This window comes from Artibeus jamaicensis, unplaced genomic scaffold, assembly GCF_021234435.1.
Source record: "Artibeus jamaicensis isolate MK-2021 breed Jamaican fruit bat unplaced genomic scaffold, CSHL_Jam_final scaffold_1964, whole genome shotgun sequence".
Taxonomy (NCBI): Eukaryota; Metazoa; Chordata; class Mammalia; order Chiroptera; family Phyllostomidae; genus Artibeus; species Artibeus jamaicensis.
Window position 1 is genome coordinate 23,146,930 of NW_026522030.1, and position 23,672 is coordinate 23,170,601.

Here is a 23,672-nt window from a genome sequence, read left to right on the forward strand (position 1 = left end):
GCTGCCACCGCCCGCGGTTACCCGGGTAACAGCGCGGGGGTGCTCGAGCTGAACTAGGCTTTGCCGAAAGGCCTAGTGGGGGTGGGTCCAAGCTTGGGTTTCTGGCGCTCCTGGAACTTTCTGGAGCTCGTTCTTCCACCGGGTCGGCCCGAGAATACAGGGGTGTGAGGCAACAGCTGGAATTGCCCAGGGCCGTTGCAATTCCGAGCAAACTCGGAATTTTCAAATCAGTGGGGCGGCCGCCGCGGCTTGCGAGAACGTGGTGGAACTGGACTGCGGGCGGGTGCTGTGTGCCGAATAAGTGTCTCACAGAACAAAGCCCTGCAGCACCTCCACCCTGCTGCCTCTTCGTTTGCCTCTTTCGAGTTAGCTCTGACAGCTTAGTTCTCTTGCCTCTTTCAGCTTAGTTCTTTAGTCCTGAGGTTCTGGGAACCCACTGAGCAAGAAATGCTGAGCAAGATGGCTCTGGACCCCAGAAAAATCTCACAGGCCTTGTTTATTGATCCTTTTCACACGCAGTCCCTGACCTCGTAATTCAAACTGCGAAGTTGGAAGAGCTCTGTACACACTTCTACACACGAGTTATGTACCTTCGGCCTTGCTGCCTCGTACGCGTTAGGCTCCAGAGCAGCAAGCACTAAACAGGGAAACGTTTGCAATCCCTTTGTGCAAACTGAGGACGTTGAGCTCTTCCCTGACCTGGCGTTCGCCTGGCTTGGCTAGCAGGAGGCACGGAGTAGCACCAAGAGTGACTGACAGATTGTTTTATTTGATTTTCTAAATTCCACCTGTCTGAGCTTGGATCTACCGTCTGCAAAGTGAGTCTCTGGGATTTCAAATGCTGGGAGGGGGGCATGTTGGAAAAAGTGGTCTGTTTTCCTTATTCATTAACACAACAAATTTAGGAGTACCATCTAGCTCCAAGGAAGCGGTGACTGGACAGTTGAAAAAATCGGGTTCACATCGCTTAGACTTTAAAATTGCAAATAATTGGGTATAGTTAGACCAAAGGGAGCTGGAGTGGCAGGAGTTGAGGCTTCAGAGCTAGTTGGGTTACACCTCTTGTTTATATCTTGCTAAACTAATGAATCTGAACTTTACCCTGGAGGCATCCCCATGTGTATCTCTCCAGCCTTATCTCTTTTATTTAAATTGTGTATGTACACCAGTGACGTGGAACTATTTGCAGTTCCCCAAATGCACTTTTTCACCTTTCTGTGCTTTTGCTCCGGCCGGTGAATACCTTATTTCCCCAATCTTATATGTTACCTTGTCAAACATTGTTTCTGCTATAAATTTTTTTCTACCCATCAGCAGTTACGGAAACTCTAACACTGCCAGGAAGGGCACCAGCGCTTGATAATATAAAAGTCACGTAAGTCTTAGTCCCTGACCTCAAGGAGTTTGCCACAAAGAGGAGTTGTGTGGTAAATGTCAATAAACAAATATACTGGGGTGCTTATTAGGGAAACCTTGCACCATTTAAGTAAATATTCCAGGCTGAGAGACCAGCAGTTGTGAAAACGTAAACAAGAGATGAGCGAGCAAACAATAACTAAATTGATACTGTACATGTGTTACGTAAGCATTGTAGTTCAAAACTTCCTACTTTGCTGTAAAAAACTGTGCATTTGTGAATCTAACACTGGTTAAGCATGTGAGATATGCATCAGTACAGCAAAACAGTTCAAGAATTTCCACAGTATATATTACCAATTGATAACAAACATGAAGATACCTTCTAGAGACTGCCAACAGAAGGCCGTGCAATATTATATCAAAAATGCTTTTAAAATTTGCAAGCTCACTAAGCTCCTAATTTAATTTTAAGGTTCAGTAGCTTTTAAAGGGCTGCTTATTTTTATTTATTTTTAAGAAACATTTTATTTATTTATTTTCAGAGAGGGGAAGGGAGGGAGAAAGAGAGAAATATCAATGTATAGTTGCCTCTCATGTGGCAACTGGGGTCCCACTGGGGCCCACTGGGGACCTGGCCCGCAACCTGGACATATGCCCTGAGTGGGAATCGAACCAGCCACCCTTTGGTTCGCAGCCTGTGCTCAATCCACTGAGCTATGCTAGCCAAGGCTAATTTTTTTATTAAGATTAAAAATAAGGGGCATATAAATAGAGTAAAAAAAAGAAAAGGAAAACTAGTGCTTATTTGCTTGTATGTGCATAGGATATTTCAGAAGGATTCCCGGAAACTTGCAATATGGTTGCCTGTGGGTGTGGGGGAGAGGCAGATGGAGGGAGACATTTCACCAAGTACCCTTTTGTAATTTCGGAATATTTAACCCATCTGAATGTAGTACTTATTTAAAAATTTAAAAACATCATTATATATGTTCTGTTTTATATTGTTTTCCTTCATGGAAATTTATCTCGATGCTGAAAATATGTCCTGATGAGTATTCTGACTTTTCACTAATAGAAATTAACACTTTTAAGAAGCATTCTTATTTACATAAAATAGAACAAGATTAACAATAATTAAATATGTGATGTTTGATAAGGAAATGGGATCATATTAAATATATCATTTGCCCCTTACCCTTTTTATTTAAGTTACTGTCATCATGTTCAGATAATAAACCTACCATATTTTTAATGATTTCATGGTATGTAGGATGCAGTCAGTGTAATTTAACCATTGTCATATCGATGAATGTTTTGGTGATTGCCAATGTTTTACAACGTTAATAAATATTGTTTATTGTTGAGAAATTCTCAGATACAGGTTCAGCCACTCATGCAAGTATTTCTGTAAATGAACATCTAGAATTAAAATTGTTGGGCTCTGTGGATGCAGTTTTAAAATTGTGATAGCCCTCTCTGTTGTGGCTCAGTGGATTGAGCGCCGGCCTGCAAACCACAGGGTCGCCTGTATGATTCCCAATCAGGGTACGTGCCTGGGTGTTGTCCTGGTCTCCTGTTGGGGGTTTGTGATAGGCAACCACACGTTGATGTTTCTCTCTCTTTCTCTCTCCCTTCCCCTCTCTTTGGAAATAAATAAATTAAAAAATATTTAAAAAATTTAAAATAAAATTATGATAAACAAGTTTCCATACTGGTTTGTATTGCCACCAACACTGTGTGAGTGGGCTTGGCCAATATGGGGGATTCTTTTTTTTTTTAGCCTTTGCTAACTATATAGATTAAAACATGGTATCTGTTGTTTGAGTTTCTTTCACAAGAAAGAAACTGGTGGTTTCCAGTTTCACTGGTGGTGGTTAAGCATCCTCTATCGGGGTGTCCAACCTTTTGGCATCTCTGGGCCACACTGGAAGAAGTAGAGTTGTCTTGGGCCACAGATTAAATACACAAACACAAAAACAAAAATATCACGTTCAAGTAAATTTACAATTTTGTGTTGGGCCACATTTGTAGCCATCCTGGACTGCATGCGGCATGCAGGTTGGACACTCCTGTATCTAAATAGTATTTATCACCGCTGGCTGGTGTGGCTCAGTGGATTGAGTGCAGGCCTGTGAACCAAAGGATCGTGGTTCGATTCCCAGTCAGGGCACATGCCTGGGTTGCAGGCCCGTTCCTGCAGGGGACGCACAAGAGGCAACCATACATTGATATTTCTCTCCCTCTCTCTTTCCCTTCCCCTCTAAAGATAAATAAATAAAATCTTAAAAAGAAGTAAATAGTATTTATCAACTCCTCTATGTCCGTGGACCTTCTTGGTACTTGACCATTTTTCTATGGTGTAACACCATTACTTTAATGTGATATAATAGCACTTTTATATTAGAGATAGTGTGTTTACATGTATGTGTATGTATATTATATACACATATATGTATGCAATGTAAAGGTTTTAATTTTTATGTAGTTTTCAAAAATTTTTAAGTTGATTTTTAGAGAGAGGAAGGAGAGAGAGAGCAAAAGAGAGAGAAGAGAAACATCTATTTGTTGTTCTACTTAGTTCTGATTCGTTAGTTGGTTCTTTCATGTGCCCTGACTAGGGATAGAACTCACAATCTTTCCTTATTGGGACAGTGCTCTAATCAACTGAACTACCTGGCCAGGGCTAAATAAGTTTTGACTCTTTCTTTTTGGCTTTGCATTTCTTTTCTCCTCCCCCTTTTCCTTTATTTGTTTTACTAGAAAGCCTTCACCAATTCATTATAAATACAGTCTTCCAAAGCTGGTGCTTTTTATGATTCCATTTTTTACACTAAAATTATTATTTTTTTATTTTTAAGTATATTTTATTGATTATGCTGTTACAGTTACCCCATTTTTTTCTCCTCTATTCTCCTTTGCCCCACATCCCCCTCCCACCAGCATTCCCCCACCTTAGTTCATGTCCATGGGTCATACATGTAGGTGCTTTGGCTTCTTCATTTTCTATACTATTCTTAACCTCCCCCTGTCTATTTTTTTTAAGATTTTATTTATCTTTAGAGGGGAAGGGAAGGAGAGAGGGAGAGAAACATCAATGTATGGTTGCCTCTCATATGTCCCCCACTGGGAACTGGTCTGCAACCCAGGCATGTGCCCTGACTGGGAATCAAACCACGATCCTTTGGTTTCGCAGGTCTGCACTCAATCTACTGAGCTACACCAGCCAGGGCCCCCTGTCTATTTTGTATCTACCATTTATGCTTCTTATTCCCTGTACCTTCCCCCCACTCTGGTCTCCCTTCCCCTCCCTACTGATAATCCTCCATGGAATCTCCATTTCTGTGATTCTGTTTCTGTTCTAGTTGTTGGCTTACCTTGTTTTTGTGTTTGTTTCTCTTTTAGGTTCAGTGGTGGATAGTTGCGAGGAGTTTGTTGTCATTTTACTGTTCACATTTTTTATTATCCTCTTTTTCTTAAATAAGTCTCTTTAACATTTTGTATAATAAGGGCTTGGTGATGGCAAACTCCTTTAACTTGACCTTATCTGGAAAGTACTTTATTTGCCCTTCAATTCTAAATGAAAACTTTGCTGGATAGAGTCATCTTGGATGTAGGTCCTTGCCTTTCATGACTTGGAATACTTCTTTCTAGTCCTTTCTTGCCTGCAAGGTCTCTTTTGAGAAATCAGCTGACAGTCTGATGGGAACTCCTTTGTAGATAACTGTCTCCTTTTCTCTTGCTGCTTTTAAGATTCTCTACATATCTTTCATCTTGGGTATTGTAATTATGGTGTGCCTTGGTGTGTGCTTCCTTGGGTCCAACTTTTTGGGGACTCTCTGGGCTTCCTGGACTTCCTGGCAGTCTTTTTTTTTTTTTTTTTTTTTTTTTGCCAGATAGGGGGAGTTCTCCATTATTTAGTCAAATAAGTTTTCCATTTCTTGCTCTTCCTCTTCTCCTTCTGGCACCCCTATGATTTGGATGTTGAAATATTTAAAGTTGTCCTGGAGGTTCCTAAACCTCTCAATTTTTCTGAATTCTTGTTTTTTCATTCTGTTCTGGTTGAATGTTTATTTCTTCTTTCTGCTCCAAATCATTGATTTGAGTTCCAGTTTTCTTCCCTTCACTGTTGGTTCCCTGTATATTTTACTTTATTTCACTTTGCATAGACTTCACTTATTCTTGTACTTTGCGACCATACTCAACCATTTCTGTGAGCATCCTGATTACCAGTGTTTTGAACTCTGCATCAGATAGGTTGTGTATCTCACCGTTGCTTAGTTCTAATCCCACTTAGCTTGCTCTATTTTATTTCCATTACACTTATAGCACAATATTTACCTATCATCTCTTCTCTCCACACCCCCTTCCCACTGGAATTTAAACATCATTTGGGCAGGGATCTTTGCTTTGTTTTATGATGTATCCCAGGCATCTAGAACACTGCCTGTTACAGAATAGGTACTGAATTGGAGGTACTGATTGAACAAATGAATGAATATTCATTGTGCCAGACTTTTTACTCAGGCTCTGGGTACATAGTTGTGAAAAAGAAGAGCTGGCTTCTGCCCTCATGGAGCATCCAACCTAGCCTTATAGTCTTGTGGTTTTTCTGCCTCCCTGAACTGCCCTTCTCTGGGAAGTATCTGAGTGACTAATGGTGAATTCAGAGTAGCCTTGCCTCTTAGCAGTGAGCAATTTTCAGGTAGTTTTGCTTTTGACTTTAAAAAAATTCTAATATAATAGCAGGGGCAGAGTAATGCATTCTATTTAGTTATTCTACACTAAAAGTCAACAATTTGACAAGTGCTCCCTTTAAAGTGCTAGGCCTTGCAGATAGCTGAGAGAGGTCATAGGGGTATATCTGGTTTGTTTTCTTTCTTTCTATTTCTCTCTCTATTTTTTCCATCCCTCTACCCTTCCTTCCTTCCTTCCTTCCCTCTCTTTTTTCCTTTATGTGAAGGAAGATGGTTGTAATTTTTCATATTATTGAAGAATGAGAGGATGTGCAGTAAATGTGTTTATTCCTGTCTTTTTGTAATATTTTGGAATGCTTCATCCATGAGATCCTGACCATTTCTTGAGGTCCTCTGTATGCAGTTTGTTAATCAGAGTTTTATTGCTAGAATTCTTTCTTAAGAAAAGAGAAAACAAAAGGAACTTAAATTGAGTGTATTTAAAAATAATCTGCTGATTTAGCACACTTAGCACAGTGTGTCGGCAACATTCTTTCTCTCACCGTGTTCTCACACAGGCAACTGCACGTACAATCCAGGGCAACTTTAAGGCTGGGGGTACACCTCAAGATGGAATGAAGAATTAAGGAAGAACAGTGCTGCACAGGTATGCAATTGAGCTAAATGAAAATTTTTTTTTAATTTTAAAAGATTTTATTCATTTATTTTTAGAGGGGAAGGGAAGGAGAGAGGGAGAGAAACATCAATGCATGGTTGCCACTTGTGTGTCCCCCGCTGTGAACTGGCTTGCAACCCAGGCATGTGCCCTGACTGGGAATCTAGCTGTGATCCCTTAGTTCGCTGGCCCACACTCAGTCCACTGAGCCACAACAGCCAGGGCTGAACTAAATGATTTTTAATATTCCTCCCAAATCTGAGACTCTTGATCTATATAATTTAAATTTCTAAGTAGTGTTTGTTTTCATTTATTCAAATAATCCAGTTGATAGTGTTTTGTTATCATGTTTTGATAATGATACATGAAGTCTGCTCGGAAAAAATCCAGCCATTGTTAATATAATGAGAATGATTTGCATGACATTTGCGTTACATCTGTAACCTGGCAGCCAAGGAGAGCGGGCTGGAATGCACATGTATGGACAACGACAACTTCACTGTAGTAGTCAGTGGGAGTGGTAGATGCCATTGTGTGAGCATGTGTACTGTGTGGCCATTACATTCGAGGTGACTGAGTAGAGCAACGAAATCTGCATCAAATTTTGTGTTAAACTTGAACATTCTTCTGTGGAAACTATTTGGATGGTTCATAAGATCACAGCTGGTGATTGGCAGCTTCACCATGACAATGCACCCACATATATCACGGCTCATGCAGAGTTTTTTTTAGTGAAACATCAAATCATGCAGGTGACTCAGCCCCCCTACAGCCTAGATTTGGCACCCTGTGACTTTTGGCTTTTCCCAAAATTAAAATCACCTTTGAAAGGGAAGAGATTTCACATGATTGATGATTCTCAGGAAAATACAACAGGGCAGCCGATGGCAACTGGGAGGACCTCACAGGGAGCACCTGGGAGGACCCCAGGTGCCTACTTTGAAAGCTACTGAGGCACCACGGTCCTATGTACAGTGTTTCTTGTATCTTGTATCTTCTTCAATAATTGTTTCTATTTTTCATATTACATGGTTGGATACCTTATGGACAGACCTCATACATCATTATTTTCTAGATAATTATTTTAATTCTTTTTTACCTTACTTTGCTATCAAATATCTTCTAAGTTAAATTTGATACCCCATTTGAATTTTCTTTTCTGAACACAAATCGTGATGTAGATATGAATTGCTCTGCCCCATGATCTTTTTGTCAGAAAAAAAATTGATAAAGGAAACTCTCATGGCAGTAGCCTCAATTTGTTGTAAACAATTTCTGTGGTGTCCCATAAACCTGTGCAATGACATAAAAATATACTCTGCAAGATTATTTTCAGCATCTTCTTATACTTGTTAACAACTTAATTTTGTTTAATAATTGCTACATTGTGAATAAACTCTAAAACATCCTCAGTAAACAAAGAACAAAAGAAAAACTCAACTCAAGCAGTGACCCTTATGCACGGTCTCCTCTGGTGCAGGTGACGACTGATTTGTAAACCCTCTAGTGTGCCCACATCACCCGGTGTACACATCTCTGTCATAGCATTTATATAAAAATGTGTATGTATGTACATTATAAATATTGATGGTGATATCATCTCCCAGAAAGGGTTCATAGCCATTTCCAAAGATATAAGAAACAAAACCCCAAACAAAAGTCACATATACATACACACAATGCAAGATACCGTAAGTTAAAGGGGCAGAGAATGAAGAACTGAAGCCAGAGACAAAGCTAAAAATGAGTGTAGGAATGGCCTTCACAGTTGCTGCAGCTGGCACATGAATTTGTCCCTAATGTGACAGCTTCATTGGTCCCACAATTCATGATATCCATAGATAAAATACAAACCCATTACTCTGGAGAAGTAAAACTGTTCCCAAAACTGAGGTCAGATTGGATTGTCTCCCAGGGATGCTTATGCAGAGAACAGTGTGTTATCATGTGAACAGCAGTGTCCTTGACAGCATTCCTGACAGAGTGGCCACTTCACAAGGCTGCCTCGTATAGCCTGTCGGCAACACCCAGAAAGCAAGTCCATGGTGAAAGCAGCACTTCTGAGGTGGAGCGCTCTCTCAGTGGTCATGGCTCCACGGTGTTTGATCTCCTGCACCTACCACAGTGACTGGCATATGGCAGGTGTTGAGACATAGTTTTTGAGTGAATGTCAAATGGACAAGACCAGTTCAAAGACTCCCTGTAGAACGTTCCCCTGATCACCAAGACCTAACACCCTGCTCCCCAACTCTGTAGTCCTTTTGTAGCTATCAAGCAATACAGTTATGAAATGGTTCTTTTACTAGTGGGTTAAATTGCCATTTCAATATTTTAATATTAAATTTCTCAGATCGTCTCCAGATATGGGAGTAGAGACTAGGGAATTTGTGTGTGTGCTCACACTTGGTGGTGGTGGAGGCGTTGGGTCAGGAAAGTGTGTCCTCATCAAATTGGGAAGCCAGTTTGCACGTCACCCTGGGAGTACTGTTGGCTTAGATACAAACTCTCACATCCAGCTGTCCTTCACAGCAGAGGCAGGGTTGGTCATGGTGCTACAGTGGGCCTGTTGCCGTGAGTCTGTGCAATGGGAAGACCCAGTTACAGGGCATAGTAGCACCAGCATTAAAAGAGACTCAGTGCTGAGCTAGCAGCTATTGACTCAAGGCTCTTGACAGACCTGCAGGGGAACTGGGGTGAGTTGAGATCACAGGTTAGGGTTTAGTCATTTTAGTTGCAGAGTTAGAGGCTTTGGGGATAGGGCTTGGCATAAGGGTCTTTCTTCCTGGTGGGTGTCATCACCTCTCAGTTCTGACTGTTATCTTCCTGTTGTTATTGATATTGTAGAGGTATTTCAGAGCAGGAACTTGGTCCCTGTGTGCAGCTTTCTACGTGCATAGTTCCGATGATGTCTGCATCATGATGAAGATGCTCATCTTCTGGTGTGTAACTTTACCTTGTTCACACTTCAACAGCAATGGCTCTGCCAGAGCTAGGACAGGAAACTGGGAGAGAGTATATAGTAGTTAATAATGTGGGCTTTTGCCCTGGCTGGTGTGGCTCAGTGGATTGAGTGCTGGCCTGGAAACCGGGGATTCGCAGGTTCTGTTCCCAGTCAGGGCACATGCCTAGGTTACAGGCCAGGTCCCTGTGGAGGATCTGTGAGAGGCAACCAGTTGATGTATCTCTCATACATTGATGTTTCTCTCTCCTTCTTTCTGTCTCTCTTCCCATCTCTCAAAATTAAATAAAATGTTTATATATATAAAAAAGAACATGCATTTTGACAGAGGCCTGCACAGGTCCCAGCCTGTCCAGGGCTTGGGTTGCTCTCTGCCTTATAAAGCAGAGGGGTTGTCTTCTGGGAAGACAGGATCATCTTCTCTGAAAAACTCTCCTGCGTAGTTGGCTTTGGCATCTTTCAGGAATAGGAGGGTGAGGATTGAGGACTCATGAATTTGGTTTTCATTTGGTGTAGAGGGAGAAGACAGTGGTTATAACCAGAAAATTCAGTGCGAGTTACCTATAGAACTTGTCACTATTAATCCAGCCTGGGCTCCAAGACAGTTGTAGAAGTGGATTTCTTAATAATAAAATAGTAATGGTTCAGTTTAAGAAAAGGAATATGGATTCTGGAAACTGACTCCCTGGGTTTAAGTCCTGCAACAAGCAAGTTACTTATCCTTTCTGTGCCTCAGTTTTCTTATTTATAAGAAGGGATAATAGCCCTGGCTAGTGTGGTTCAGTGGACTGACTGAGTGCCAACCTGCGAACCAAAGAGTCGCTGGTTTGATTCCCAGTCAGGGCACAGGCCTGGGTTGCTGGCCAGGTCCCCAGTAAGGGGCATGTGAAAGGCAACCACACATTGATGTTTTCCTCTCTTTCTCCCTCCTATCCCCTCTCTAAAAATAAATAAATAAAATCTTAAAAAATATATATTTTATTGATTGCTATTACAGTTGTCCCATTTCCCCCCTTCATTCCCCTCTACCCTGCATACCCCTCTCTCACCTCATTCCCCTCCTTTAGTTCATGTTCATGTGTCATAGGTTCTTTAGCTTCTACATTTCCCATACTGTTCTTGCCTTCCCCCTATTTTCTACCTACCATCTATGCTACTTATTTTCTGTACGTTTTCCCCCTCTCCTCCTCCCACTCCCCTGTTGCTAACCCTCTGTGTGATCTCCATTTCTGTGGTTCTGTTCCTGTTCTAGTTGTTTGCTCAGTTTGCTTTTGTTTTTGTTTTAGGTGTGGTTGTTAAGAATTGTGAGTTTGCTGTCATTTTTCTGTGCATTTTATCGTTTTCTTAGATGTTAAAGAACATCTTAACATGTTTAATGTTAATATCTTAACATCTTAGATGTTTAACATTTCTTAGAAATGTTAAAGTCCTTTTAATATTTCATAAAATAAGGGGTTGGTGACAATGAACTCCTTGAATTTGACCTTATCTGAGAAGCACTTTATCTGCCCTTCCATTCTAAATGAAAGCTTTGCTGCACAGAACAATCTTGGATGTAGGTCCTTGCCTTTCATGACTTGGAATACTTCTTTCCAGCCCCTTCTTGCCTGCAAGGTGTCTTTTGAGAAATCAGCTGACAGTCTTATGGGAACTCCTTTATAGATAAATGTCCTCCTTTTCTCTTGCTGCTTCTAGGATTCTCTCCTTCATTTTAATTTTGGGTAATGTAATTATGATGTGCCTTGGTGTGTTCCTTGTTGGATCCAACTTCTTTGGGACTCTCTGAGCTTCCCGGACTTCCTGGAAGTCTATTTCCTTTGCCAGCTTGGGGAAGTTCTCCTTCATTATTCAAATAACTTTTCCACTTGTTGTTCTTCCTCTTCTCCTTCCGGTATCCCTATAATTTGGATGTTGGAACGATTAAAGGTGTCCTGGAGGTTCCTAAGCCTTTCCTCATTTTTTTGAATTCTTGTTTCTTCATTCTTTTCTGTTTGGTTGTTTCTTTCTTCCTTCTGGTCCACTCCATTGGTTTGAGTCCCAGTTTTCCTCCCATCACTGTTGGTTCCCTGTACATTTTCCTTTATTTCACTTAGCATAGCCTTCATTTTTAATATGATTTTTGACCAAATTTAACCAATTCTGTGAGCATCCTGATCACCAGTTCTTTGAACTGTGTATCTGATAGGTTGGCTACCTCTTTGTTGCTTAGTTGTGTTTGTTCTGGAGCTTTGATCTGTTCTTCTGTTTGGGTCATTTTTTTTTTTTATCTTGTTGCGCCTGTTATGTAGTGAGGGGCTGAGCCTTAGGTGTTCATCAGAGCGGGGCAACCCAGTTCCTGGGTTGTGAAGCTGTACGTTGGGGAGGGGTCAGAGAGGGAACAATGACACTTGCTCTGCTCTCTGCTGGATTTCAGTCCCTTCCGCTGCTTCCCCCAAGCAAACGGGGCCCCTCTGGTGCTGATTTCTGTGTGGGTGGGTTTGTGTACATTCTAGGACCCTGTGGATCTCTCTAACAGACTCTCCTGTGAGGCTGGGAGTCTCCTCTGGCACCTCAACCTTCACCGGTGTTTTCAGTTGGTGTTTTGAGGCTTTATTTTCCCTCACTGGATCCCTGGGTTGCATGGTGTGTCTTGCTCCCCAGTTTTGCCTTGTGTATCTGCACACAAAGGGACTGCCCGGTTTGCCAGTGTCCCTTTGTGCTGTGCCCTGCTTCCCAGTCGCCACCTTGCTGGGCCTGCCTGTCACCACCCTGTGCCTGGGGTCCACCAGCCACTGCCTGCCCACCCAGGGTCCACCTACTGCCGTCTTGCGCACTGGGGTCTGTCAGCCACCACTTTTTTTTGCCACGATCCTGTTTTGTCTGGCCACTTGTTTCCACCCCTCTTACCCGTCTGGATGAATGTGTCTATTTTAATTCCTTGGTTGTCATACTTCCGTACAGTTCAAATTTCTGTTGGTTCTGGTTGTTTTGTTGTTTCTAAATTTTTGTTGTCTTTATTTTGGTTGTGCGAGGAGGCACATTGTGTCTACCTATGCCTCCATCTTGACTGGAAGTCCTTAATAAAATCTTAAAAAAAAATAAAGTCCCAGCTCTTGTCATTAGACTCTGTTCTGATGATCCAACATGGTTAATATGGTTAATATCCCTCTCATTAATTGATAAATTAATTACATGAGTATATAAGTCAGTTTTCTTGTTAGTGAAGTTGACCTTTGGTCCAAAGTTTAGACATTTCATTGTTAAGAATGCCTTAAAAAAATAGAGTGTTTTGGTTATCTAATGCTCTGTGACAAACTGCCCCCAGAATTGGTGGCTTAAAGTAACAACAGTCATTTATTTGCTCAAAATTCTTCAGTTAGCACAAGGCTTAGCAGGAATAGCTCATCTTTGTTCTGTGTGGTGATTGCTGGGATATCTTGACTGGGGCCAGAGAATCCTTCCAAGCTGGATCACTCACATGCTGTCTGTTGGCTGGGAGCTCAGCTGGGGATGTTGGCCGGGGCCTGGTTCTCCTTCACATGATCTCTTCACGCGGCTGAGTTGGGCTTCTACCAGCATTGCAGCTGGGTTCTGAAGAGGATCACCCCAAGAGGACAGGCCACAATGTGTAAGCACCTATTACAGCTCTGCTCACATTTTAGCTTAACTTGTTAATTCTCTGAGGTGAGAATTGATAGGTTTTAGTAAAGTAATAGACTATTACGGAAAGACTAAATCTACATTTCCTCTTTTTTAATCAAAGGATTAATTAATTATTATATATTCCAACAATCTGTTTATTATTTATTTATATTTTTCCCTCCACAGAACCCCCCCCCCCCCCCCATGCTGAGGTTATTTGGAGTGAGTCACAACCTGGGGCCTGGAGTCTGCAATCTGAGGCACCCTTGTCTCTCATCTTGTGGCTTAGGTATGAGCATAGTCCAGGCAGAACTGGTGTGTGCTTTTGGGTACTTCAGCAGGGGGACCTAGGCACACCCATAAAGGAGGTCACACCTAGGAGGGCAGGCTGAAAGACAGATTATCCAGATGAAGGCACTTTTATCTCAATAGGGGGCTGGCAGTTGGCTGGGAGTGCTCATAAGGGTAGAGAGGAGCTATTTAATGGAAGTGTTATATGCAGGTTGCAGAGAGAAATGAAGGGAGTTCACCTGCACTTGGTTATCTGCAGGTTCAGTAGTGGCTGCTGTACCTCTTTGCTGCCTCCAGGGGAAGGTGACAGAGGCATCAAAGCAGAAGAGGTATGCAGCGATTAGGTGCATCACCCCTGTGGTGATTTTGGAGTGGTTTCCTCTCTCAATGAGGACCACAGTCGAGATGATCAGGAAGAGGATGGCTGCTATGAGGGTTTGGAAGAAATCACTCAAAATCCAGTTGATGATTTCATGTTTTCCTTTTTTTAAAGATTTTTAAATTTATTTATCTTTAGAGGGGAAGGAGAGAGGGAGAGAAACATCAATGTATGGTTGCCTCTAGTACTTCCCCTGCTGGGAAATAGCCCACAGGGAACTGGTCTGCAACCCAGGCATGTGCCCTGACTGGGAATCGAACTGCGATCCTTTGGTTCGCAGGCCCGAGCTCAATCCACTGAGCTACACTAGCCAGGGCTGATGATCTCATGTTTTTAAAAAAAGATTCTATTTTATTTTCACAGCAAGGGCAAGGGAGGAAGAGAGGGAGAGGAACATTAATGTGGGACAGAAACATAGATCAGTTGCTTCTCGTATGCACCCCAACGAGGGACCATTCCACAACCCAGGCATGTATCTGACCGGCTTTGAACTGGCAACCTTTCACTCTGCAGGCTGATACTCAACCCACTGAGCCATACCGGTCAGGGCCCACTTAATAGTCTATCTTGGTGTTCAGATCACACATGTAGATGACAAAGAAGATAGCAGCAAGAATCATCTCAACCACTGACAGAGAAGTAAGCCGATGTGGAAGTGATGAAATAGAGCAGAATCAACAGGCGGGACATCTCAGCAAACAGCAGAATTCCCTTGAGGGTGCATGTGAAGTTGGTATAGGCAGCCAGCAGCCAGGGGTGAGGAACACTTGAAATCCACCATAGCATGGGCCAGAGTCTCTGGGAGCACAGATGATCCTTACTTTCCAAATCCATATTTTCTAATATTTTCTTTTTTTCTCCTCAATTGCATATGCCATATTCCCCATCTCTAAGATGTCAGGAAAAGTCATGTAGATGGGAAGTGAGGTTTCTTCTGTATCAAAAGCCCTTTGGAGAGTTGTTAACAACTTTTGTAACAGGCCATATAATTTAGTGTGTTACTATACTATGTAAGTAAGTAGACACTTTCCTCTGGCTGAAAGTATGTGAAGAAAGAAAGCATAAATGCAATTAACTGTTATTCTGACATACAGAGCTGGTAGTTTTGCTAGTGAACGAGTGACAAAGTAGGAGGGTTACCTGAATAGGGTAAAAACATACACATACACATTTTTTGTCCAGAGGAGGCAAACCATGGGGCATCCAGTCTGAAGTATAATGAAAAAGACAGTGGGAGACAGAACAGATTGGCAGGAAGGTTACTGACAGGTTCAGATTAGAATAGGTCAAAGGGAAGTCTGTGCAAGGTAAATGGATGCTGGAGCTGTGCTCACCAGACTGAAAATTCCATAAAGGGCGGGGCTATGTCTGGCTTGTTGACTTCAGCTCCTAACTCACTGATAGAGAGGAGGCACTCTTAAGTGGTTGTTAAATTGATACAGACATTAAGATGTGAAGAAATTGCAGTATTCTCTCTTTAAATAAATAGAATTACTGTTTTGAAAATATGTTACTTTGGTTGGAGGTGGCAGGACTTGAAAAAAGGTCACTCCTTTGACTAAAATCCTTTGATGTTTTCCCACCACATCTCAAGAAAGGCTAATAATATGCAAAATGTCCACATCACTTTTTAAATGTACAGAATTAGATATCCCACTTACTAATTTATAAACCTTAATAGAACTAGCCATTTTTCCCAGAAGCAGACACTGAGGCAAAGATTTGAGTGCGAGTCATTTGTTTAGGAGATGATCCCAAGAAGTGCCAGTCAGTCATGGAGAAGTGAGCCAGGGAGGGGAAGGAAGCCAATGTCCAGGTTTTCACTCTGGGCAACCGGGGCTCTTGCTGGAGACCCTCTGGGAGACAGTGTAGTACATACTTCAAAGTTGTTCCACCCCCGGGATGAGGGGTGGAAGCTTCCCCATTTATTTGTTCATAACACTGCGCTATTGCTCCCAGCGTGTAAAGTCCCTCACTTCTGGCTTGTATGCAGTCAGAGAACGCTCTTGGGGCCAGAGGAAGCTACAGGCAGAGTTGCAGGTGCTTGCAGTGAAATTTTTGGATACATGAAACATGCAACTAAATTTATAGCTCATTAGGTTTTGGTCCTATCCCCACTAAGTGACTTTTATTATTTGACATCTGACCTAGGTCTGCCTACAGAGAAGAGTATGTCTTGCACTCTTTGAAACTGCTTCCAAAATATCTTCTGAATCAGTCCACCTCTTGTCCAGCCTCCTTTGTACTACATCAGTAAACTCTTAACTGCTCTCAGTCTTTGTTTTTGCCCTCCCCCGAATCCCTTCTTTCTCACAGAGCCACAGTTATCTTCATAACATGAAAATTGAATAATGTGTTCCTTGGCTAACTCTTCAGGGACTTTCATTGAATGTAGCATGAACACACATACAGTTTCAAAGTGGTTTACTATCTGAGCCTTGCTCAGATCTCACCATTTTCCTTTCACTATGTGCTCTTCAGCTCCAATTTTTCAGACCAACTGAAAGAGTATGTTAAAGGCCCTGCTGTAGAGCTTTTGTACATGCCCTTTCCTCAGCCTAGATCAGACCTGGGATATTCTTCCACTAAGTGTTCACTTTGTTTCCTTTTCATCTTAATGTACTCCGTTTATTTTCCTTTCCTCAGATAGGTCTTTGCCAACACCCCTCCCAACTTCCTCCCATGCTATCCCCCCCAAAAAAAAACAAAAACAAAATTTCCTAGCTATATTCTATCCCAGAACTCTATACTTCTGCTTCAGAATAAATCTGTTGAACAGACCACTGTAGCTTCCCCAGGTTGGTACTCTGGCTCTAACTGCCCTTCCTTTAGACCAGAAGCTTCAAAGTTCAAAGAAAAGGGCCTTAAGGGAGCCAGGCAGGTTATATAAATGAGTGGGTGGAGACAGTAGCAAACTAGAGAGCACAAAGCAACCACTCACAATTCCAGCTGTTTGTCACCAGAATTTGCTGAATTGATTGTTTTTCTCCTGGAGACCAAGAATCCTAATTTTCATGAGAGAGCTTCTATATTTTAACTGTTGGAATAAAAAAAATTTAACCTCCAAAACTATTTTGAAAAAGAGAGAAGTGGGAGGTCTCATCCTTCCTGATTTCAAAAGTTATTATAGAGCTACAGTAATCAAATCAGGGTGGTTCTGGCATAAAGACAGACACAATGAGCAATGTAATAGAACAAAGAACTCAGAAATAAACCCTTACATATAGTCAGATGATTTTCAACAAGGATTCCAAGGGAAAAAACCCCTCAAAAGGCCTGAGTTGGCCAACAAAACAAGTTTATCATGGTGTACAGTTTGAAGCCTTTGTCTTCCATCAGGGAATCTCAAATTCACTTGAGTGTGCATCAGGATAACCTAAAACGGGTTGATGGGATTCACCCCCAGATTTCTGAATCAGTAAGGTGGGGGTGAAGCCCAAGAATCTGCATTCCTAATAAGTTTCCAGGTGTGAGGCTACTGCTACAGATCTAACATGGGTCTACATTAGATGATACTGGAGACTACTTTCTTTATTTCTGTTACCTGTTTGTGATAAATTTTTGGTTTTGGAGTCTGTGAAAGTCTATGCCCTTAGCAGTGCATTGTGCCATGTCCCCTTGCTTCTCTGGCCAATAGTATGCTGTACCAGGGGTGCACAACCTTCTGGTGTCTCCGGGCCACACGGATTTGTCTTGGGCCACACACACTGAATATACAAACTAATGAAAACTGTTGAGCAAAAAAAAAAAAAAGTTTTTTTTTTTTTTTAAGTTTTAAGTAAATTGATGATTTCGTCTTAGGCTGCATTCATAGCCGTACTGGGTGGCATGCGGCCCATGGACTGCGGGTTGGACAACCCTGCGTGTACACAAAGGGCTAGACCTAATAGACCTGGCATGGAAACTGCCCAATTTTGCACATATATGGTGAATAATCCAATTAGAATAATTCCATCCAATTTTGAATGCAAGACACAGGAAGGCAGGTCAGGTAGAAGCAGAGGCTAAAAAAAGCTTAATTCTGATGGAACAACGAAACTAGTTAAGTCCCCAGAATTGCCTGTTTTTATCTCAAGCAGTATGAACCACATTGCACCACCATGAGGCCTGTGTGGCTGCTGAGGTGCTTCCTCACTTCCTGGTGTGACCTTAATGTAAACTTGCATTTCTCTGCTAACAGACAAGTCTCTCCTCCGTGTTTCCTGGAAGATCCACCCACCCTCTGTTTTGATAGCTCTGGTATCTTCATAACACTGAGTTTCTGCTTTCCTATGGAAGGAAACAATATTCCATTTTGATCAAGAAATGTGACTCCTTAAGGATGAGTTTCTATTAAGAAAAATTATGAACTGTGCCTTCATCCACGAGAGGAATTTCTCCATCTGTCAAAATGCCTTCTAGTGACTGCAATACATGACTTCGAGGGAACACCCTGGGATTGCCACAGAAATCTGGAAACGGCTCATCCCAGCATCTAGCTTGCCTCTTCCTTGACTGCCCCCAGCCATTTAGTGGGCAGCATTAAAAAAAAGTCCTAGGAGGTTTCCTTACCTCTAGCCTCAGCAGTCCTTTCTGTCCTGAAAAAGGATAAAGACTAGTTTTGAAAGGGGGCGGGGAAAATGCTGTGGACAAACAGGTACTGTCTACAGTGGGAAACTGGGCTTTACCAAAGGTAGTGAGTTCCTTACCAGGGGAGTGCCAAGAGGTTGCACTGCTGCCTAGAAATGGCCACAGAGGGGAGAGCTGCCCCAGGTCTCTCCCAACTCAGGACAGAGGCAGTGACCGGGGAGCAGCCCTCGGATAGACAGATGATGAGATAACTTCCAGGTGCCACGCTGGGCCATATCCCGCTGATGGACCGATCGGGGTGGGCGTTTACGATCCGGGCGTTGGGCGAGACAGCCAATCTTCTGAAAGGTACTGGTGACTCGTGGTTCTCCCCCGTTTGGTGGCGTCACTCCACAGCGCCGGAAGTGGTGCGGGCGCAGAGACGGACGCGACGTGGTCTACTCTTCGAGGTAAGGCAGTTCGGGCCTGCCTCCGGTGTTGGCTGTGTGGAAGTCGAGGCCTGGTTCGCTCCTGCCTGTGAGCGAGGCGCCTTGAATAAAGCCATCACGGCTTCTTCGTCGGCAGGCGCTGCTCCGGCCTCGGGCTGCAGGGCTGCAGGGCCCTCGGCTACCCACTTTCCCACCGCTCGGCCGAGTGTTGGCCGCGCTCACGTTGGACTCCGCCCCACTTGGCGTTTCTTCACCTGTGACCCTGACACCAGGACCTAGCTCGGTCGCGACACAAACAGAGGAAAGATTAGAGAGCGGGCACTGTCCAGCCCATGGAGGCGGCTCAGCCTGCCAGGAAGGACATTGTTTCTTTGAGAAACGCTTCCTGAAAGGAACTTGAGGGCCCTTCATAGCGTCCTCGAGAAGAAGCAAGCCTGCTCTTCCGCAGGCCAGGGATACAAAACAGGGATAGAATTTCCACTTGGAGTTAATGTGGCCCAGGTTTGCAGCCTTCTGTTGGACTTACGTTGGGGATCGTTAGAACACTCGGGACAGGAGTGTGCATGTGGGGAGACAACACGGGTCTGTACGTTTTCACCGTAGTTGCACAGTCTGCCCTTTAGCACCTGCTTGAATCCTACCTTTACTGTTAACGAGAGTGATAAGAGTTTGGAATGCTTACATTTTCCCGGACACTGATCTTTAATACTTCCTCGTTTAGTCCTTGTAGTGTAGAGAGTTATGAATATTGTTTTCCAGAGGAAGAAGTTAAGGCTTAGGTTAAATAACTGGTCTCAGGTCACACAGTGAGTAGGTGGTGGAGCCACAGTTTGAACTCAAGCATTTGGACTTCAGAGCCCTGGACGTTACCTGTTATTCTATATTGTTTATTCAGCTGTTCCTTAAGCTCCCATACACTTCACTTTGTTGTTATCTACTATTTATGGGGGAAATTGAAAGCATCGGATGTGCTTTTCTTCAAATTTCTGTCTCCTCTTTCCCTTTAACAAAGCCATCTAGGTTTACACCCACCTTTACCTTAAGATGAGCTGTATCCTCTGATCAAAGCAAATCTCCATCTGTGTTTCTGACCTTTGTTTTATACTCTCACCTATGAGACTTTGTTTTCATTTGTCTTTTCTGCCCCTGTCCCAGTCATGTATAAACGAGGTCAGATTTCTCAGATTTCTGGCCATCCCTCACCCCCCGCTCCCACCTGTAAGCCAGAAAGAAGAGAGGAAGTTCTTCGTGATCGTCTTCCATTAGCTGCCATCCAGCAACTCTTCCCCTTCTTATCCAAGCTGTTTTAAAGCATATTTTAAATTCTGTCTCCATTTATTCACCTCCCATTCCCTTCTGCAGTCTAGCTCTTAAACCTCTGAAATTTTACTTGAAGTTAACAGTAATTAATTCACAAACCAGATAGACATTTAAAAATCATTACTGGCCCTGGCTGGTGTAGCTCAGTGGATTGAGCACCGGCCTGTGAACTAAAGGATTGAGGTTCGATTCCCAGTCAGGGCACATGCCTGGGTTTCAGGCCAGTTCCCAGCAGGGGATGCACGAGAGGCAACCATACATTGATATTTCTCTCCCTCTCTCTTTCCCTTCCCCTCTAAAGATAAATAAATAAAATCTTAATAAAAATAAATAATTACTGGAGCCCTTTGCTGCTTTTGAAACTTTGATGCCTCTCACTTCCTTCTCTTTTGCTTTCCAGGATAATGCACCCAGCTGATTTGTTCAGTAAACATTTATTGTAATACATATGAATAAGACAAAGTACCTTTCCTTAAAGAGCCTAATTTTAGCTCCTTCTCCAGGTTCCTCTCACACCAGTCATTTCTCCTGTGGTTAGTCTTTATCCTCTCCTAAAATGTTGGGTGTTTCCAATGCTTGTGGCTGTGGCCCACTGTTCTTTTCATTCTGTACACACTGTTCAGTGAGCACATCACCTGGCTTGGTTTTAACTCCTGACATGCTCTCAAATAGGGATTGTCATCTAAGACCCCTTCACCCTCACCTCTGACTACCCTCCGGGATGGCTCTGTGTGAGTCCCACAGGCAGTTCAAATTCAGAGGCCCAAAACTGAACTCAGTATCTTCCCTGAACTTTATCACATTCATCACTAAATCCTGGCAATTTCACTCCCTAAATGTTTCTCAAATCTGTGCTGTCTACTTTGTCTCTACTATTGTCCTACTTTAGGCTCATCATCTCTTACCTGGAACATGGGTAAGAGATGTTCTAACTGTTTCTCTGTCTCTAGTTCTGTTCCCCACATATCTGTTCTCCACACTACCTACCTCCTCTCCTAAAAGATCTTTGAAAACATCTGTGTCAAAGTTTTGCTTAATAATCTTTAAAGAGCTCTCCGTTCTTTCATCTGATTTTTCTCATTCATTCAGCAAATGTTTATTGTTTACTCAATTGCAAAATCCATTGGAACTTTTAAAATTTGAGCTGCTCAGCCACTCACCCAGGGCTCTGCTTCATTTGGACCTTTTTACATCTCCAGCCTCTTCTCACACTTGAGACTGCAGCAACATTGAACTGCTTCTTCATATATACAGTGCTGTTTCTTTGTGTATTTGCCTTTGCTGTTCCTTTTTATTGGAATCTTCTCCTTGATTTCTTTCTCTGCTTTCTGCTTTTTACCTAATTAGGCTGCTCCCTCTTACCTAATTAACCTGGTTTATATTCAATATATAGGACTCATTTTTAGGCCTATCTCCTATAGGAAATTTTTCTTGACACCTCCTTTCTCCAACTCTGGGTTGGGTGCTCCGCCTTTGTGCTCCCACAAAATTCTTTTGAGGGCAAGTATGATGTATTATATTTGTATCATAAAATGCAAATAAGATGTATTATGTCTTTTTTCCTAGTACCAGAATGGCACAAGGAACATACTGGGCATGAAGTAATTTTTTTAAACCCTTGCCTGGGGATATGTTCATTGATTTGAGAGAGAGAGGAAGGGAGAGAGAAACATCGATCAGTTGCCTCTCCTATGCACCCCGACTGGGAATCAAACCCACAGCCTAGGTATGTACCCAGACTGGGGTTAAACCCTTATGGGACAATGCTTTAATGGACTGAGCCACCTGACCAGGGCATGGGCATGCTTTAACTTTGACAGAATGATCAAGTGAGTGAAGACAAAAGGTACTGGTATATGGTACAGTGATTAAGAACCTGTTCTTCGGCATTATTTCAAATTCTAGCTCTGGCACACACTGGCTATGTGATTTGAACACATTACTTATCTTCTCTAAGCCTTAAATTTTTCTTCCTTAGAATGAGAGTTGTGAAGATTAAATGAGATGATATAAATAAGACATTTAGCAAGTGCCTAGCACATAATAATGTGCTCGATAAAGGTATGCTGAGCACCAGGGGATTCAGAAGTGTAAGGCCAGACCTGACCCAGGGCAGTGATCTCCAGAAAGCCTTCCTCTGAGTTTTCTGGGCATGGATGCAGTCTGTATTCAAGGAGATTTTATTCTCATCTGGAGAGTAGAATTACACCCACATTTAATTTTTAGAGAATTGTGAAGGTAAATGGACCACACCCAATAACAAGATGTAGAGAAGACAGTTTAGTGGAAGCCTTAGGGAGGAGGTGGGACTTGAAAGTTGTGAAGGACTTAGGTATATAGGAGTGAGGAAAGCGTATAAACCAATAAAACCAGGGGATATTAAGGATTATTTATTTGGAAGACATGGTTCTGTACATTGTACCTGAGGGATATATGTGTGAATCTGGGGGTAGGGAGGAGAGAGAGAATGGGTAAATGGGACTAGTCCAATGAAAAAAGTGGGAGGGAAGTAAATAGCCTCCATGGGGTTAGAATATGAGGGTATAAACTTCAAGCCTGAGGGATTTGGGATTGATCAGGGTTGGGCAAGTTTCCAGGGCTGTGCTGGACATTATGGTAGCCATCAACCACATTTAACTAGCTATTTAACTTTCAGTTTAAAAGGAATCTAAGATACTCAGTTCCTCTGTTGTGCTAGCTACATTTCAGACTGTCACCTGTTGGCTATATTATTAGATGGCACAAGTTTAGAGCACTTTCATCACTGCAGAAAATTCCCCTGGACAGCACTGTTCCAGGTTATCAGATTGCTAACCTTGTGTGGTCTATCGGATCACTTGGGTTCCTTAAGAAATAATCACGGTTTTTTCCTTATCAGTCCTCACAACTCCGGAATGGAAAGTATGGAGCTGAAAAACAGAACTAGGACTTATCCACATAGATGGGAGGATGGGATTGTCCAAAGAGAGGAGCAAAGCACCGCACATAAGAGGGGGTGCCAGAGAAGGGAAGAGAGAAAGAAGGGAAGAGAACCTGGGCAGGTCATCTGGTCATTCACTTGCAAATAGTTATTATATTCTTGCTGTATGCCATTATTGTATTAAGTGCTGAGCTATATTGGTAAACAAGCATGGACTCCTGCTGTTAGTAGAGTTTGCAGTTTATGGAGAGTTTTTTTAAAAAATATTTTATTTACTTTTATTTTTAGAGAGAGGGGAAGGCGGGGAGAAACAGGGAGAGAAACATCAGTGTGTGGTTGCCTCTCAGGTGGTGCTCCCCCCTCCCACTGCCTCAGGCGCCTGGCCTGAAACCCAGACATGTGCCCTGACTGGGAGTCGAACTGGCAACCCTTTGGTTCCAAGTCCATGCTCAATCCACTGAGCTACACCAGCCAGGG

The 23,672-nt window shown here is 42.6% G+C and overlaps 1 protein-coding gene across 9 annotated transcripts in view; it reads left to right on the forward strand.

Annotated features, from left to right (window-relative positions):
* Positions 1-60: 60 nt before the first annotated feature.
* The window catches only part of APTX (aprataxin), an 83,114-nt gene continuing 59,502 nt past the window's right edge, over positions 61-23,672 (forward strand). For 2 of the 9 annotated variants that reach the window (XM_053656566.1, XM_053656565.1), the window contains exons 1-3: positions 61-818; positions 6,611-6,699; positions 21,842-22,001. In XM_053656566.1, the coding sequence (XP_053512541.1) occupies positions 21,967-22,001 (35 nt within the window). In that variant the 5' untranslated portion in view covers positions 61-818; positions 6,611-6,699; positions 21,842-21,966. The other 7 variants (XM_053656562.1, XM_037159902.2, XM_053656563.1 and 4 more) reach the window with 7 other exon arrangements.